We start from the raw sequence: 18,522 nt of genomic DNA, 5'->3' as shown, positions 1-18,522 counted from the left end.
TTCGACGTTTTCGTTTTGCATAATGCAATATCGTGGAAATCGGGTCGGTGGACGGCGACATGGCGTGTGGGACGACCGGGCACATTGCATTTGTCATAATATTGCTATTACGTCGACTACGACGCTACATTGGTACTCTATCGTAAGTCATTGGTCTGTATAATACAATATGTGCACCTAACCGTTTTTCTATTTCCTCTTCGCGCACTTTACCCGTTGCCTCGTTCGTCCCTTATCGAGAGACTTCTGCTCACCCGACCGCCCGTGCGCTTTATACTTTTTTGCTATAAATATATATTATATATACGTATAGGTATATATATTTTTTTTTTTCTATTTTTGCTGACCAATTGCCTTTCCTCCTCCCATCTAAGCTTCAAAGAGATGGGCATAGGGTTGTTGTCGAACGAAGACGTGTGTGTTTGTGGATATGAATGTTTGATGGGTAACGGCGGCGGAGGAGTCACACCCCTTAGTCGCCACTACTCCGTGGGGCGCGCACCTTCGAACGACGACGACGACTCGCCACCGGCACGACGACAACGAAACGCGCGCGCGACCGCCACCAGTAGCACACGCCACAACGATGGTGCCGAACGCCCGTCGCCACTGTCGACTTCTCGTTCCGACGGCCGCGATGTTGCTGCTTTTGGTTCCGGTGTGGCTTGCGGCCGTCGACGGGACCGCGCACTACACCAACCAGTTCGCCGTCCGCGTGGCCGCCGTGGCCGGCGACCACGGACTGCAGGCGGACAAGGTGGCCAGGAAACACGGGTTCCTAAACCGCGGACAGGTCAGTTCCACGTTGTTTTGCTTACGTTATACGTTGTTAATATCCTTTTGGGTTCGTTGCGAACCTATTTACTATACCCACATATAAGTACGCGTTATTCCGCCGTATCTGTAACACTGTCTAGGTCTTACGACTTTTAGATTAATGTAATATTTTATTTTTATTGTTATTATTTTCGATGATTTGAGTTGACTGATGCTGTGACGGGGTAGCAATTATTTTTCAATCCCCGTGATTAATTGTTATTGTTGTTGCTTTCGTAATATGAAATACTTCAACTTTCTACAATCATTTACGGACGCGTTCGTGCGAACGTAGATATGAGTGATCTCGCTCGGACTTTGTCCTAAGAATTCTTAATAATTTATCCTTAAATGGATAATTATATTCGAGTGTCTACGTTTACATTTAGTCGATAGTCAGATTTTCTATGACTTTTGAGCGTACATTTATGGAAAAACAACAGTAATTCAAACAAGGTTTTTATTGGAATCGGTACAATGTTAAAAAGCCGCTTTAAGTACAAAACTATAACTTATGAAAATATAAATATATCAATTAATTGAACAATGTGTACTAAATTAATTATGTATTAACAACCCTATTATCCTATAATAATATTATGATAAAATAAAAATAGGTAAATGTATCAAGTTTCGATGGTTTTAAAATTGTACGCTGGTAAAAATGTTTTACATTTTATTATCATGATACATAATATTTAAATAAAATAAAAACTTGAAAAATTTATATGTCTATTTTTTTTTTGAAAAACCAATTATACCAATGATGTTTATGTAACTTTTAAAGGTGTTTTTTATATGACAAAATGACAAAAATACACATAATAATAGAATGAAACGAATTTTTTTTCCTTTTTAAACTTCTGCTATATCTTCAATGCCATTAAGGTACTATATGAAACTTTTAGAATTTTTTTTAATGTTTGAAAATTGTGTTTTTTTCTTGTAACTAATAGCTTATTCGTAACTCTTTGAATTTAAAATATAAAATTTAAATTCATATAAAATCAAGTCATTATCTTAAGGAAAAAGCGTTTAAACCATTAACTTAATTAATTTGTGTACTTCATACTCACAATATTATTTAATTATTGTTGTATTAAAAGTAATATACTTAACATTATTACAATCCTTCGATTTCCTATCATAATGTACACAATTGTAGTATTGTAGTAAGTTGCTAGGAATTTATAAACTGATACCCCTATTTGTTTTATTTAACAATTCATGTTACGATATTGTATGTACTTAACCCTACTACAGTTTTATCTCAGAAATATCTGTTAAACTTGATATATTTCTATAACATGATGTAGATGGTGTTGTGATAGAATCGAATAATAATTTGTTGATGTAGGTAAATGCAACAGAATAGATACAGTTTGATTGAAATATAGAAGGATTTATAATTGTACTAATTGTTATATTATGTCACTCAATAACTAAGTAAAAATAATACAAGTAATACTTAAAAACAATGTTGGAAATGCTAGAAAATGCAATTTTCAATTAAATATATTTTTTCAAATTATTATAATTATTTTTATTGAAATATCGACAGATTTTCTACTTATTTTAACATTTAATAGAATATTAAGCTCAATGAAAATAATACTGACATGAATTATTATAATAAATAGGTTAAAAGAATAAGAAAACAAAGAAATAGTAAAACCAATGTAATTTATGAAAAAAACATCAATTTTATGATAGAGATTGAGAAAAAATTTCAAATATTGTAAAATTATTATTATTATTTTATTTTAAATATGTACATTAGATAGAGAAATAGACGTAAGCTAGAATGAAGTTTTGATCTCATATTGAAAATATATTCAAAAATCATATTATTTTTTGTATAAATCTATTAAGCATTTTTTTTTTAAATTTAGTGGCTGCAACAACATGTTGTGAATTATTGTTAAACATAAAATGTAATATTTTCCAAACACATATTTCGTTTCAGTTGAGGCCGTAGCCAGAAAAAAGTTTTGGTAATTGGTGTAGAGGGGAAGTTATGGTAATTAACATTTTTATTTGTCTTAAGTTTGTTTTTAACATCAAAATTAACGTATTGTACAATACTTGCAGTACATTAAACAATAAATTTTTATTAAAATTTCCAATCAAAAAGTTATATTTTAGATTTCCAGAGGAACGATGAATGTATTGATTTTACAATGATTTCCTTTTATTTAATTTTTATTTTTGTTTCCAGCATCACTGTATAAGGAAATGAAAATACTTTTCCATCTTCAATTTTTGGGTAGTTTTTGATAGTATATTGTATTTATTTGGTACTTTACCTGGGAGAGTAGGGAGAGAATGAGATTCTTTCCAGCATCTAAAGAAAAAAATACGCACCATCAGTTCTTGATAAAATCCATTTTGTTATTTTGTAATTTAAAAGCCTGTACTTATATATACTTATAATTTTCTCAAAATTTTAGTACTATTATTTATAAATTATTTTAGCTCTTTTTGAGATATGTTTTATACTCATTTGAAATTTTTGAATTTTATAATATTTTTCCGCTAATAAAAACGCTTATGGCCTGTCAAGGTAAGATAAAAGAAGTTCTTAAAACAATTAAAACAAAAAGTTGAGAGTAAATCCATATAAATTCTTTTAATCATTTAAGTTAGAATTTGAAAGCACGTCATCAAAATTGTGATAATTTTAAATTTATTTTGGAAATGCAATTAAATTTTTAGTTTTAATATGATTATAATATTATGTAAGTACAATAACTATTTATACTTATTATAAAAACTTTAAATTGTTTTATAATTACAAAAATATCATATCATTTTTCGGAATCCTTTTCTTTTATAATATGTGGGTAAATTAATATTATTATAATTTGAATATATGTTTTATTTTTCATATATAGAATATTTTAATTAGCTTATTATTAGTAATAATAAAATTATTATACAATATATATTTAATTCGTATTTTTTTTTTAAATAAAATAAAATTTAATTAATGTGTATATACTCGTAATATGTATAATGTACAAACAATAAATAAACATAGTATTAATTAATTTCAAAAAATTAAAAATTACAGATAGGTAGTCTCAATATCTTAACCAGAAGTTATAGATACTTAATTTATTATTTTAAGAACATAGTATAAGTACTATTTGATTTTACAACATTCTATATTTTTTTTATATAGTTTCTATTATTTGGGTTCCATTAATTCAAAATAAAATTTAGCTGGTATTTTGAATTATAGTAATCTTTTGATTTTATAAGTAACTTTTCTAAGTATAAAGAAAATCAAACAAACATCTTTAAATGAAAAAAGATTCAAATGAAATCTCAATAAGTGTGGTTATAACTAAGCTCAGTTTAAAACTGTTCATCTTATACTATGACATATTATATCCATGTCAACGTTGACAGATTTGTCAGCAATTATGTGATACGCACAAAAAGGGATACACCGTTTGTCTATTATCAATATTTTTACTGTTTGAGTTTCACATTGTCATAAATTACGTATATTATATTATAAGTCTAATAATATGAGGTAAATACAAAGAGTGGTATTATTGCGTCAAATCTATTATTTATTCAAATATTGCTGTTAGAATATATCTATATTTCGTTATGATTATAATATGCAATAATATATTTACTATTCAAGTTAATATTATATTCTCCACCAAAGTAACGAGTTGAAATTAGTGCCTAATTTCAAGTAATTTCCCAGTTGCTTGTATTTTATATTTTGTCCAGAGAGATGTATTTATCTCGCAATGATGAGGGCACGTGTATGTTTATATATTTTTTTAAATTTATTATTTGCATATTAAAAAAAGAGGGGAATGTATATAACCACTCTATGTTGAGTGCCCTGTCATTGGATATACTTAATGTATGTGTATTGTGTATTGTGTATTGTGTATAAATATTAATATACAATATTATTTACTTTTGAGTCAATACTGATTTACCGTAGAGACTTGTGAAAAGGTTAGACATACTCGTATAAATAGTCAATATCATAAAATGAATTAAAATATTTAAAAAAAAAAAATCATTGTGACTTTATTTATATTATAAAATATAATATTATACATTAAAGTTTCAAATCGAGGTGAACAAGTTAATAAAATACAAACAATACAAATTCTCTAACAAAAAAGTTAGTGCACTTTGGGAATAGCATAGTATTCTTCGGTTTTGTTGATTTTTATAATTTGTTTTTATTTCATCTATTTTTTAATATTAATACTTCAGTAATGTCTAGATCTATAAATTATACAGTTAAATTGATTCACTCTAATGGTTTTAGTTTTAATTTTTTATATGTAATGGTAAAATTCTAACTACGAAACGTTTGCAATTAATTATTGTAACACTTTTAACTGGACAACAATAATGATCTTATTGTCTTTTCACTGAACATTAGAAGTATCAGAAAATATTTTTACGAATTATTATTGGTTATTAATTCAGCTAATATTAAATTTTATATTGTTATGTTCTCTAAAGCATGGTTAGATAATGACATAATAGGGAACTTTGGTATAAAAGGTTATAATATTGTTATAATTAGTATAGTTCATTAAATATATCTGATGGAATCACTGGTTACATTAAGGACTCAATTAAAGTAATTATGTAAAAACTGGAGAGTTAAATCACTTTAGTTCATTAGATTTCTCAACTTCATATAATAACATACATCAATAGATCACCTATTTTTAATACATTGAATTTCATTAATAATCTATATTATATACATTTATATTTTATTAATATATCTATAAGTCTTTTTGTACAATTACTCCAAATTTAAATCACTTATTATCTTTGGAAATATAAATTTAAATATTACGATCGAAGATACAGTTTATATTAAATATCTAAATGTACTTTGTAGTTATGGCTTTAAAATAATCATAATAAATAGGCACTATTCATAAGTTAGGCGATATTAACAAATGATTTTTCACATGGATATTCATCAAAAAAAAAATACAGCCTAATATTCTTGGATACTTATATTTAAGTGCTATTATGAAGAATTATAGTACGATTGCTGATAACTACCTCATGAAACATTTAAAAAAATACTGTCGATAATAATACTTTTAATATCAACTATAATGTTGTTAGTATATATGTATCTTAAAAATACAAACTGGATAAAGATTTTAAAATAAATCAATGTAAATAAAGGTATTGACTTATTCACAAATTTAATACGAACATTATTGAAAATAGTACAAAAATATCGCAAAAAAATAAAATAATATACAAAGATTAATAAAACTAAATAATACTTGGAATTTTATTATGAGTTCTATGGAACATAGATAATATACGAGTAGATAGATAAACTTTATACAAAATGAAAAAAAAAACATTGGACATTAAAATCATTAAATCACAAATGTATAAAAAAAATAGAAACCTACTAAATGTTACCATAAAAATAGCCAAAGACGAATATTTTATTGACAAATTTGATACAAATATGTGAATATTATCATTTATAAGAATTTACTAAAGTATAAATTAAAAGCGCCAATGTCTACTATGATGTTATATATTATATTATATAGACATAGTCAATGTAGGTATTCAAAAAAGTAAAATAACAAGTTCTTATAGTCAGCGAGTATTGTACCTAATAACCCCATCTGTATTTATACAATATGAACATAAAATAAATATATACCTAGTTTTAGTTACAATTCAAATTTAAATTAATTTATTCACTATACACTACAAAGTTTGATATTGAATATAAAAGATAAACAATTAATGCTAATTATTTAGAAACATTTTACATGTTTAGTTTTATATTGTATATGTTTAGAAATTCTACCGATTTAATTTATAATTAATTATATAGCTTTGAAACATAACTTATTATATTATGTTTTATATCTTTTAGCATTCTAGTCTATAGTCCGTGAATTATTTTCTCATTTTTAATTTTCAGAAATTCTTTAAGTGTTTTTTAAAACAAAAAATATTAATACGAATAATTGTATTGCTCTATATTGTACCATAGAAGTATTTTTTTTTAGATTTAAAAATTTAAAAATTTTGAAAGATGAGCTATAAAAGTGAATATACAAATTCAGATTAATTTTTTTTTTTAATGCATGTGACTAGATTATTGTTATTTTAGTTTTAAGCAAGTTATGTTATTTAAATATAATTAGTTTTGTATTAATAAAATAGAAATATTTGAATACATATCACATTTATTTTAAATTAAAAGGATAACCAAAATCACAATATGCTAATATTGGTCATTATTACATTATATCGTTACTACGGGGTTATAAAAATAATATGTAATTACGAGTACACAATAAGTATTTTGTGTACTTATGTTTTGTTATTGATAAATGTGTTGTATAATTTTATAACACAGTAATTTATGAAATTATGTTACAAAATATATGTTATGTGTATAAAACAACTACACACAATAAATGTCGGTTATAGGCTTTGAAAATGATTTTGGAGAGAGCTTAATTACAACCACACTGTCTTAAACGTTTCAAATATTTTTATGAATGATGATAGTTATTTCTTAGGTACCTTCAGAGAGATTATGGAAAAATCAAATTTTTTTTTAAAACCAGTATTTTTTGAAAACATTATAACGAAATATTATTGTAAAACCAACATAATATTTTCTTATAAGAAATTTAATATTTTTTAGATACTATCAAATTTTATATCTAATAATTGTATCTTTAAAAAAATACTTAGTTTTATTATTAATCCTTTTCGATTACTTACATATTTTTGAAAACAAATTAAATGTTGATAAAAATAATACAATACAATATTATGAGTACAATATTACAATAATTTACTTACATAGTTATATATTATTATAAAAATAAAAAGTAGGTTTTTTACAATAAATGTCTTAAAATAATATAGTTTTAATAAAAAAATCATTATGAAACTTAAACACTATTAAAAACACAATTAAAAAACAACTTAAAACCATACGTATCTTCGTGTCCGGTGGTGGATGATGGCTTACAGAAATACTGTAATAAATGCATAAATAAAATGTTTTTTTCTTTTTTAATTATCAAAAGGTCTGTTGTTAGATATAATATACATTAAACATGTCTGATAGAACCCAACGATTATCAACGTACATGCAGAACATTAGCAACAAGTACAAAAAAGTATTAGCCAATGGACACCCTTCTAAGCCTTTAAAGGTATATTACAGAGGATATCGTTATATAATTAAGGGTTGATAACTATTATTAGATATATTTTTTCTTACCTAATCACAATCCCACTATACCATTACCGTATTTACGTATTATGTTAATAGCTATAATCTTTATCGAAACAATAAATAAATAAAGAACGAAAAAAAAAATGAAACTATGACTAATGAATACACATTTTGTTGATTTGTTTATGTAGTTTTATTGTTTATTCTACATTAATTCATAGGTGCAAATTTGCTATTCATAATAAGTTAAATAATTTTAATTATAAATATAAATAAGCATTATAAAAAAATCTTCATATAATAATAATAATAGCTTATAACTTTTTAAGACTATACAAAAAATTAAAAAAAAAAAAAGGTTTTTTGTTTATCATACGTAGATATTCTATAAATACTATAAATATTGTTGTCAGAAAATTACTTCTGTAAATATAAACCATGTTTTAAGCGTGACATTTTGAAACTACGCCATTTTACGGGTTTACCTAAAATACACACGTGGTCAGTGGTATATGACATACATTGTGCATATAAATAGCACTATTACTTACAATTACAGTTGTAAAACATTATGAGCATATTTCAAATAAACAAATTAAAATTTAATTTGAGCTATGATTAAATATTAGTAATGTAAAATTATATATTATTAAATTTAGTTGATGGTATTATTTTATACAATTATTTTTAAGTATAGTAGTTGTTTGTATGCAGCCTAAAAATAAAATCGTTTGTTTCGGCATCTTGGCCGTTTGAATTTATCAAAATAACCTAACCGCCACTCATTGACTTTCAATTTCGAACTATTATTACTCAATCAATTGTCGATATTCTTTATATTTTAATTTTTATAATCAGTTATTAAAATAATTTTGAATAATATTTATACTGCTAATTCATTTATGATAAGTGATAATCATATTAAATATATTAATTTTACCATTTGTGAGTGCGGTAAACAAGAAAAAAATAATAATATTATAATTAGCTTTAGCACATAGATGCCTTGTTCGAAAGAGGTAGATATAATTTTTAGTGATTGTTTATACTATACTGACAATTATACTCAACGCCCTTGCATTTGGCATTTCCCAATTATACAAAAATACATCAATTTTCTTATTTTTGACTCCATAAAGTACTAACTAGATTTCACAATCCACACCATTAATACATTTCAGAGAATAATATTATTGTTTATCTTCGCTGTATTTTAATATATACCTATTTTGTATTTCTAATCGCTTTTATAAAGTATAAACTATCCTGGGAAATTGTTTAATTATACTATGGAAATAATACGAATATTTAAAGAACTATATATTATTAAATACTTTATAGTATTAATGGTTATAGTACGGCCAGCGAAATTAGGCGGGTGACCGTCGCGCCCCAGGTGGCTGTTTTCATGCAAATCAGGGGCTCCAAAAATATTGTTTAATATAGCGGATATAATATATATATATATATAAATATATAGCGGAATAGTTATAGAAAAAAATAGTGCAGTTGCGCTGTTTTAAGAAAAATGTTGTGTATCCTTACAAACAACTATTTTATTATCGTCTAAGGTACATTTAATAGACATAATATGTCAGAGCGTTTAAAATTATTTTACGCGGGAATGTACTCTAGGAAACACTGATGAAAATTTGCCACTTGGGGCGCGATGGTCACCCACATAATTTCGCTGGCCGCACTATAGTTATTAATTTTCTATTGTGAAAGAACTTAACAATAAAATGAAAATTTTATTTTTTATAACAACTAGATCAAAATAGACGATGTGAACATATTAACAACCATTAAAACAATATATTTTTTTAAATTATATTATAATCAATAATATCAATAATTTATTTGACTATTTAAGTAGGTACATATATAAATAAATTAAAATAATGCATACATGATATTAAGCATATTGTTTTAAATAAAATTAAATTTTGACAACTTAAAATTTATACCTAGTGAACATTATTTTAATAATGACAACTTAGTTAGATTATTTTTAAAATTGTTGGTTTTAATAATGTTTGTTAAAAAAATTTACAGATAACATTTTTTTTAAATACATTTTTTATTGTATAATAGTTAATATTCTAATGTTTTTATTCAAGTAGGTTGTGAATTTTCTTCGTTTTTAATATATATCTACTATTTTGATAATTTGGTTTACAACAAGTATCTAGTTGAATCACATTGTTTTGTGGAATATTTGATAAAAACGTATGAGGCGTAGTGTGATACTAACACAATAAACTTTTACGTTGATACTCATAAGACTGTCATCAGAGGTGTCAGTTATTGGTACTATATGCTAAGTTATGACAACGAATCAAGTTGATTGGGTATAGTTTCTAAGAGTCAGCATCTCTGTAAATTGTTGATTATGTTACCTTATTTGTTTTTAATTTTTTATTTAAAAGTTGAAGAGAATAGATCATGTTTAACATCTAACTGACAGCCATTACTTTGAAAGGCATGCAGACAAATTTTATACTTGACATTTGAAACCAACTGTCGGACAATGAAATACTAAGGATACTTTGAATTTAGATAAGATTATAAGAACAATAAAATACAATTAAATAACAATAATATAATAAAATATCAACAAATTGAAAATATATTAGATTATTATTTTTTCTTTAAAATCAACCAATAATTAAGTATATTATGATCAAAATACTGTATTAATATGTATATCGATATAGATAATTTTTAATATAAATCATGATTCATGATCAAATAAAGGATTACGCTAAACAGTAAAATTTCTAATGAGTATCTAATTATCTAATTGTTACTATTATTAATTGACTGTATTGAATTTTTATTACTTCATCATTTTAAAAATACTTTAATTTAAACTAAAATATCCTTATATAGTACTAAAAATTATACAGCTATATTGTGATTTATTTAGAAATGTATTATATAAATATAAGTATTTAAAAGTTATCATTCATTTATAGAAGTATTGAATAAAAATAAAAAAAGTATACGAGTAAAAATTTAAAACATTTTATTAGTATGATAAAAGCTGTCATATAAATTTCATTGAGTTTAAACATTGATGTCATGTTGCTTATTAAAGTCCAAAATCATGACCAGCGAATGATTTTATAAAACTAATACATTGATGAAAATACTACTTTCTTCGATGAACAAAGTTGATTAATTGCTTGATAGGACGTCTCTGGAGAAGCTCGAAAGCCAATTTAAGAAATCCCAAGACCAATTCAAACACCAAAATGGCATAAAAACGGTTTACATGATAATGCCCATAGTCAATAATGGACATAATAAGTATTTTTAATTTTTACTCAAATCACATTCTTGAATGGTTATGATTACTAGCTATCATGTATACCTATTTTATAAAATATTTATCGATATTTTTTCATTTTTTGTACCATATTAGTTTTAAATAATAAGTATACGACCAAATTTATTATTTTAAAATTAACATTTGAATACAAATACTTAAAAAAAAAAGGTTTGTTTTATTTTATTATTATTAACTTAATTTGAAGTCATTATTATATCCCAATAAAATTAATGAAATTTGTATTACAAAAATTAATTTTGAAGTCTGAAGTTTAAATTTTGATGGAATTAGATAATCACTCATAAAATAACAATTTTTCATCAAATGATTTTCTTTTTTTTTTTTGAATTTCAAAGCGAATAACCATAAATACATTTTCCAAAATATTATATGTACTTTTATTTTTCACCAAATATTTATTTAAAAAATATTTTTACTAAGTATTATTTTCAAAATGTAATGCCATTTATGAGTATTTTTTTATTTTCTTAGAAGATTTTTTCAATAATTGTGATAAAAAAAAATGTTCATTGGGTACAACTTTGAAAATGTAATTTCGGTTTCTTGATAAGTAATGAATATTAAAACAAAAAGATATAAACATTTATAATTATTATTTTTTATGGGCATTTTTAGATCAAATTTTTACGAATTTAAACATTTATTTTTATTTAAATTATTTTGTTGTAATTAAAAAATATTATTCGTAACATCTTGAAACTTGTTTATGCTTATATCATCATATTCTATATAGACTATTATATTTTTGAAAAATTTAAAATTAATTTTATATTATTATCTATTGTATGCTTATTCGGTTTAATTTTCATGTTGATTTACTTCTTTTATAAATATTATATTATCTTTATAAATACCAATGATAGGTAATCTTATGTAGTATCCACTTATTTACGAGGGTAGACATTTAAACTCAAATAATACATAATATTATGTTTAAAATAAAAATGCTGTTTTGGAATTTTTTTTATTATTATTATCTAGATAATTTGATTATCACTTATCATAAATTTAAATCTAGAAAAATATTTCAAGTATTATGTATTATTTTTTCTAGATGAACATACGAATATTATTATTTCTCTGTTATTAGTTGTGTACAGTTTACCAAAGATAAATTTTCTAATAATAATATCGGTGTTTTAGGAAATTAAATTTTATTTTGTTTAGGTAATACCTAACATTATTTTTAGTTAAACAACTTTGCGGTGTTTACTTGGGATTTTGTTTTTACTATAAAATAGACAAGTAATAAGAAGCATTTGTTTAAAACTTTATTAACTTTATTCTTTTGAAGTGTAATATAACGTGGTTAAGCTATTCGAGGAACCATTAAACCACATACCTTATATTATTTGCTCATCGCTTAAATATGTTTGCACCCGATTTCGTTTGTAGAAATTGAAAACAAGTTTTAAGCCGTTACTCTTCCTTTAAGCCATCATTTTCCATAGAAGACTATTTGATACATTTTAATTTTGAAGTTATGGACAAAACACTGAAATCGATTGAAAATATATAAAATACATTTTTAATTTAAATTATACGAATAAAATAAGCTGGGATTAGTATTATATCATAATATAAACATATGGTAATAATTTTCCTTTAACTTTTCTTACAATATTGGATCAATCGAATTAAAAAATCCTTTACAGATTTCTCTTATAGGTAACGATAATTGGGAGAAATGAGATTTTCTTAGAAAAACTCGAATCTTCAGTTTGACTTGAACTAAAGTGTGCTGAATGCTTTTCCCTTTATCCCAAAAAGCCATCTTGTCCAACCAATGCCTAATTCATTTAATGCAATTTCCCCTTAAGATTAGTTTTACAAGATATCTACTTTAAATTGATTGCATTCTAAGTATTATGTATTTTAAAGGTTTAATGGGATAATAAAGATGCGTACAATTTTTACATTGATAATGAACACTCATTTTGTTTTATAATTTATTAAGTTAAACTATATTATGATAATTTTTCTATTGATTACTATTATGGCGCCTAAAAATATCACGCATCATTATTTTTTGAAGTATTATCAGTGGATTTTGTTTCATATAATATATAATATTTAATCCAGGAATAAATTACGTACCTATTGCCGCAGTATTAATTTTATTTCTTAGGACATATGAAATATTACTGCTATAGTGGTATATATTATAACTATCAAGCTTCTGATAATATTAATATATTTGTATTATTACAAGCAATAGCTATAACTGTTACGTGATAGTTACTATTAAATGTTGTATATCTGTGGTACTATGTATCAGTGACAGATTAACACAAAACGGGAGAATATGAGAGGATTCTAATATTAATAATATTAAACGTGATACTTAATTATACCGAGTACAATTTAACGTTTTTTGAAACAAAATATTAAGATAATATACTTTACATTCCCTAAAATCGGAGACAACATTTTGATAATCATCTTTCATGATATTAAACAAAAATAAAACTTAAAAGGTATAATTTTGATATTTACATTTTATTGTAAAAAAAATCAAATTGAATAAAACACAATTTACCTACCTAGTACGCACTATTGTATTATCAGACATTCGCACAGTTGACATTTTTCATAACAATTATCAATAGACTAAGAATAGGACGAATAGATTACAATTAACTCATCTATAATATTTTCCTTTAAATATAATATATTCACCAAATGTGATATCTATTTCAAAGCAAGGAACAAAAATACGTTGCGTGATATTTTCTTCATTTAACGGAAAAAATATATCTATATTATTAAAACTACGATTAAAAAAGTATATCAATGAGGTTACTATGGTAACATAGTTATTTAGAAACATAGTCATTGGTTGTTAAAGGCAACTTTACGAAAAGTCCAATTACGAAAAAATTGTTATCCAGATTTTGTTGGTTTTCTATTTTCTTTGCTATGGTATTATAATTACTTATTAAATGGTTTTCCAAGGCAACCTAGTTACGGTGTAGATAAATTATAATATTATGATATGAATTTCATCCTTGTTATTGTTTGATATCCATGGAAACTGTTAAAAAAATTAAAAAAATTATCTATTATCCACACACAAAATGAAACAAATTTAATAATTATAAAAACTCCTAATGGGCATGCTCCCATAGATTAATTCTTTGAACAAAAAATAAAGTTCGTTATAATAAAAAAACAATTTTTAGTGAAATCATTAGTATTTTGAAAGTCTTTATTTTTTGATATTAAAAATATATTAATTTATTACATTATTATAATAATAAGTTGTGCAAAAACATAATACATATGCTTAAATATTTTAATATTTATATAATTCACGCTAATGTATTATATTCAATTTTTAATTTAATTTCTCTGAAAACCAAATGCTATATGATATAATTCTACTCATGTCTGTCATAAGAAACAACTAAATCGAGGTTGTGCCTATGCGACAATTAATGTCAAATAAGTCTTTATTTACGAGAGATCCGAAACTGAATAAAATAAAAACGAAAATGGTTTTTGGCCGACCTCATATAGTTGAGATACAAGGAGGAGAAAAAGAAGAAAAAGAATTTTCCAAAGACATTTCCAATACATACACAATACAAATTTTCAAAAGGCATGTTATCACTCTAAATGTATCGATTAATTTAGTGAGATTAAAAATAAGTCATGTTTTATTTGCTTTATTTGTTGTATGATAAATAGATATGCATTTTTTGTTTTAATCTGGTTAAAGAGTAGTATGACTTTTGTGTCCAGTCCATTTTAATTAAAACTTATGCATTTTCAATCGGATAAATACACAAGGGAAAAGACAGTCGCATAAAATAGTATTTAATACGGTTTAAATCGTTTTATAAAATTCGTAATTGAAAATTGACTTTGAAAACTGAAATAAAATTAAAAATAACTTTTTTACTTATGGGTTCAATATATTTTCAAAATATTTAGGTCAAATGATCATTGAATTCTGAACAAAATCCACAATAATTGATACTCACAAATTGAAAACGTTATATTTTATATAATATCAATAATGGTCCTTTTTATTGTTATGAAACAAATTATGTATATGTCGATACATTATATAATTTAATATAGGTAGGTACAAATTGGATAAAATATACATATTGTAACACATCATATGGTTATTGAAGTAGTGCACCATCCATCACGCCATACAAGTTCTTAAAATCACAAACATTTTTTTTTTAAAAAAAGATTGTATAACGTATTATATTTAATTATTTGTTTTGAATGAAAAAAAGTACACAAGTAATACAATACATTTTAAAAGATATTATACATATTGCAAAGTTAAAATTTTAATTCGCATTAATATTTTAAGTGGTATTCACATTTAACCTTTATAATTACCTATACAAATTGTAAATATACAATTGAAAAATAAAATCATAATATGTTTTGCAGATCAATACAACATTCGAAGATGTATTTTAATGATTGTTAAATGATGTTATATTTTAGTTGATTAAGAAATACGACATTTTTGTTTTATAAAGCCATTTAAATTAAATTAACAAATTGAAATGCAATATTAATAAATGGTATATGTTTATACCACAAAATATTATAATTATAAGTATTTGATAATAAACAAACAAAAAAAAAATAATAATAATAATTAGAAATATGGACTCTAAAAATATAATTTTTTTTTTTGTTAAACTTTGTTCATCAAAATATTATTGATCGAGTGAAAATTGTCTACTATGTATCAATGTGTATATATAAATATAAATATATTGCATGAGGAATTTAAGGGTTGTGTTGTATTGAGTATACTTTAGAACGACGAATACTAAAATGAAAAAAGTTTATACTTTCAGTCGTATATTTTGTTTTTCGATTTCGGTTGTAGGCTGTACATTTTATACATTTAAATTGAAAAAACTTTATTTTGTATTATATCTGGCTTAAAAGTATAATAGTCTATACATTAAAAATACTGATCTTCAAAATATATGATTAATTAGTCATACTAACTCTACAGTCTACATGGTATGTAAGTATTGTAATCCCTAAAAATTATACAGTGAAATTATAATAAATAATAGATTTTATTAATATTACATAAAACAAAAATATGTTTCAAGTATAATGTATGGTAACTCCATTGTAACCAGTTTACAAAAACAAATAATCTTCTGAATTTTTTCATTGATATTATTTTATTTTTATTCTTTACAAATAATGTATTGAGATTGCAAAATTTAGTATATAATATTATTTATTATAAAAAGAACAAAAATTTAAATATGTTTTAAGTATCTTTAATTTTATATTTATTTGAAAAAAAAATAGATGTACTGCATTTTACCTACTATATATTTTTAAAAAATAAGTATGATAATAATTTTTGTAGGTATAAGTAAACCACAACGCAATATACCAAAGAATAATAATTGTAAAGCGTAAACTCGTCAAAATCCCGTTATCCAAGACTATTCGTTTTAAGGAATTTTTATAATCATATTTTATATGTTATATATATGTTATTATTTACCAAAATTAATATACATATTTTTTTGTGTCTTAACAATAATATTGTTATTAAATTGTATTATATTGGTAAGAACGAGACTAATATTTATTCGTGTGAAATGTTCAAAGTAGTTTTTATTTTATATCATTATTTTTCTTTTCTCCCTCGGGTACCAATAAGACAATGCTTTTGAACTGAGATGTAATGAAATTACACTTTTATTGGATTCAACTGACGTGGATATTAAAAGTAAATTTTGAAAATATTTTGTGTTCTCCATTGCTGTTTGAATTCCAAAATAATAAAAGATGTTATTTTAATTATATTTTAAGAACGTCGTTTCTATAAACTATATCAAATTTAACAGGGATGTTTTATTTTTAAATTGCATTTGTAAATTAAAAGTATATATGTATTTTAAAAGAAAAATAACAAATCAATAAAATATTAAGGAAAATATCTTCAAGCCCGTGGCATTGTTCTGGTTCTTACTTTTCGGCCTATAAATCTTATATTTAATATAATCAAAATTGTATTTGGTTTTATTTAAAATAAACTAAATTATTTTGAAAAAAAAAAACATTGAATATTAATTTACTAGAGCTTTGTGAATTCAACTGTTGATGCTCATTCTTCTTATTAAGATGGTATTATTGGATTTTTAAAGAAAAGAGTTGTTGATATTATATATTAGTACATTTGAACCGAATATCTTATAGTAACTATCTGGTATGATTTTTATTTAACCATTTATATATTGGAAATTTATTTTATACTAATAATGCTAAGCAACATTAAAAACGTTTGTTTTTACATTTATCAAAGCAAATCGTTATTTTATATTTTGTTATAACTATTTATTATAAAGGTAGGTAACTTAGATAATTTATTGTAGGGTGTTGTGCTAAAAATTTGTAAATTGTTACCTAAATGATTATTTTGTGCAATTTAATAATTTACTATTAGTTTGAGAAAAAAAACACGATGCAGAGAAATAGGTGCTATAATAATCAATACTGAAATTCCTAAAAAAAAAAAAAAAATTGTAAAACAATATTCAGTTATAATAGGTAAGACAAATAATCGAATTATAAATCTATTAACCTAAACGTGTCAATGTGATATGGGAATTTCATAATAAGCTTATGCGATAGTCTTATGTAAATATGTAATATATGTGTTACGGTTTCAAATTCGAAAATGAAAAAAGTTTACATTTGGGTCATTTATTTTGTTTCTGATACCAAAAGTATTCTGGGAAAATCTAAATTGCAAAAAGTTTTTTTGCCACCGACCTGTTTTTTGACAATGATCGACGATATTAAGAATCGATATTGGTAAATTGAAGTTTAGATGTCAATTATCTTGAATGCATTATGATATGCAGTTAAAATATTAACTCGTTAAAGTCTAAATATTAAAAAACTTAATTTAGTATTTTATGTAATGTGAATTATAACAGAAGGAAAATATTTAAAATAATTCATTTTATAATTTTAGAAAAAAGTTAATTAATTAATTTTTTTTTTTTTGTTTAATTTTGTAATATGTTTATTGAGCTAGACAAAACACGTAATTAGTAATTAGTTCAAGAGTACAGTATTTATAATTTGG

The 18,522-nt window shown here is 23.9% G+C and overlaps 1 protein-coding gene and 1 long non-coding RNA gene across 6 annotated transcripts in view; one reads left to right on the top strand and one right to left on the bottom strand.

Annotated features, from left to right (window-relative positions):
* Positions 1 to 564: 564 nt before the first annotated feature.
* LOC114122374 (uncharacterized) overlaps positions 565 to 18,522 on the top strand; it is a 108,903-nt gene continuing 90,945 nt past the window's right edge. For 3 of the 4 annotated variants that reach the window (XM_050197532.1, XM_027985015.2, XM_050197531.1), the window contains exon 1: positions 565 to 793. In XM_050197532.1, the coding sequence (XP_050053489.1) occupies positions 587 to 793 (207 nt within the window). In that variant the 5' untranslated portion in view covers positions 565 to 586. The remainder of the gene's footprint in view (positions 794 to 18,522) is intronic. The other variant, XM_027985018.2, reaches the window with a different exon arrangement.
* LOC126549101 (uncharacterized) lies at positions 2,850 to 14,197 on the bottom strand. Of its 2 annotated transcripts, none has more exons than XR_007603252.1 (3): positions 13,961 to 14,197; positions 12,760 to 12,912; positions 2,850 to 3,160 (listed from the first exon to the last, which is right to left on the bottom strand). It is a non-coding gene; the product is annotated as an uncharacterized LOC126549101 (long non-coding RNA). The 2 variants fall into 2 exon arrangements; XR_007603253.1 differs by lacking the exon at positions 2,850 to 3,160 and adding an exon at positions 8,080 to 8,547.

The sequence above is a fragment of the Aphis gossypii genome, chromosome 1 (genome assembly GCF_020184175.1).
Source record: "Aphis gossypii isolate Hap1 chromosome 1, ASM2018417v2, whole genome shotgun sequence".
Taxonomy (NCBI): Eukaryota; Metazoa; Arthropoda; class Insecta; order Hemiptera; family Aphididae; genus Aphis; species Aphis gossypii.
Note: the sequence above shows the minus strand (reverse complement) of the source record. Positions and strands in the feature narration are given on the sequence as shown.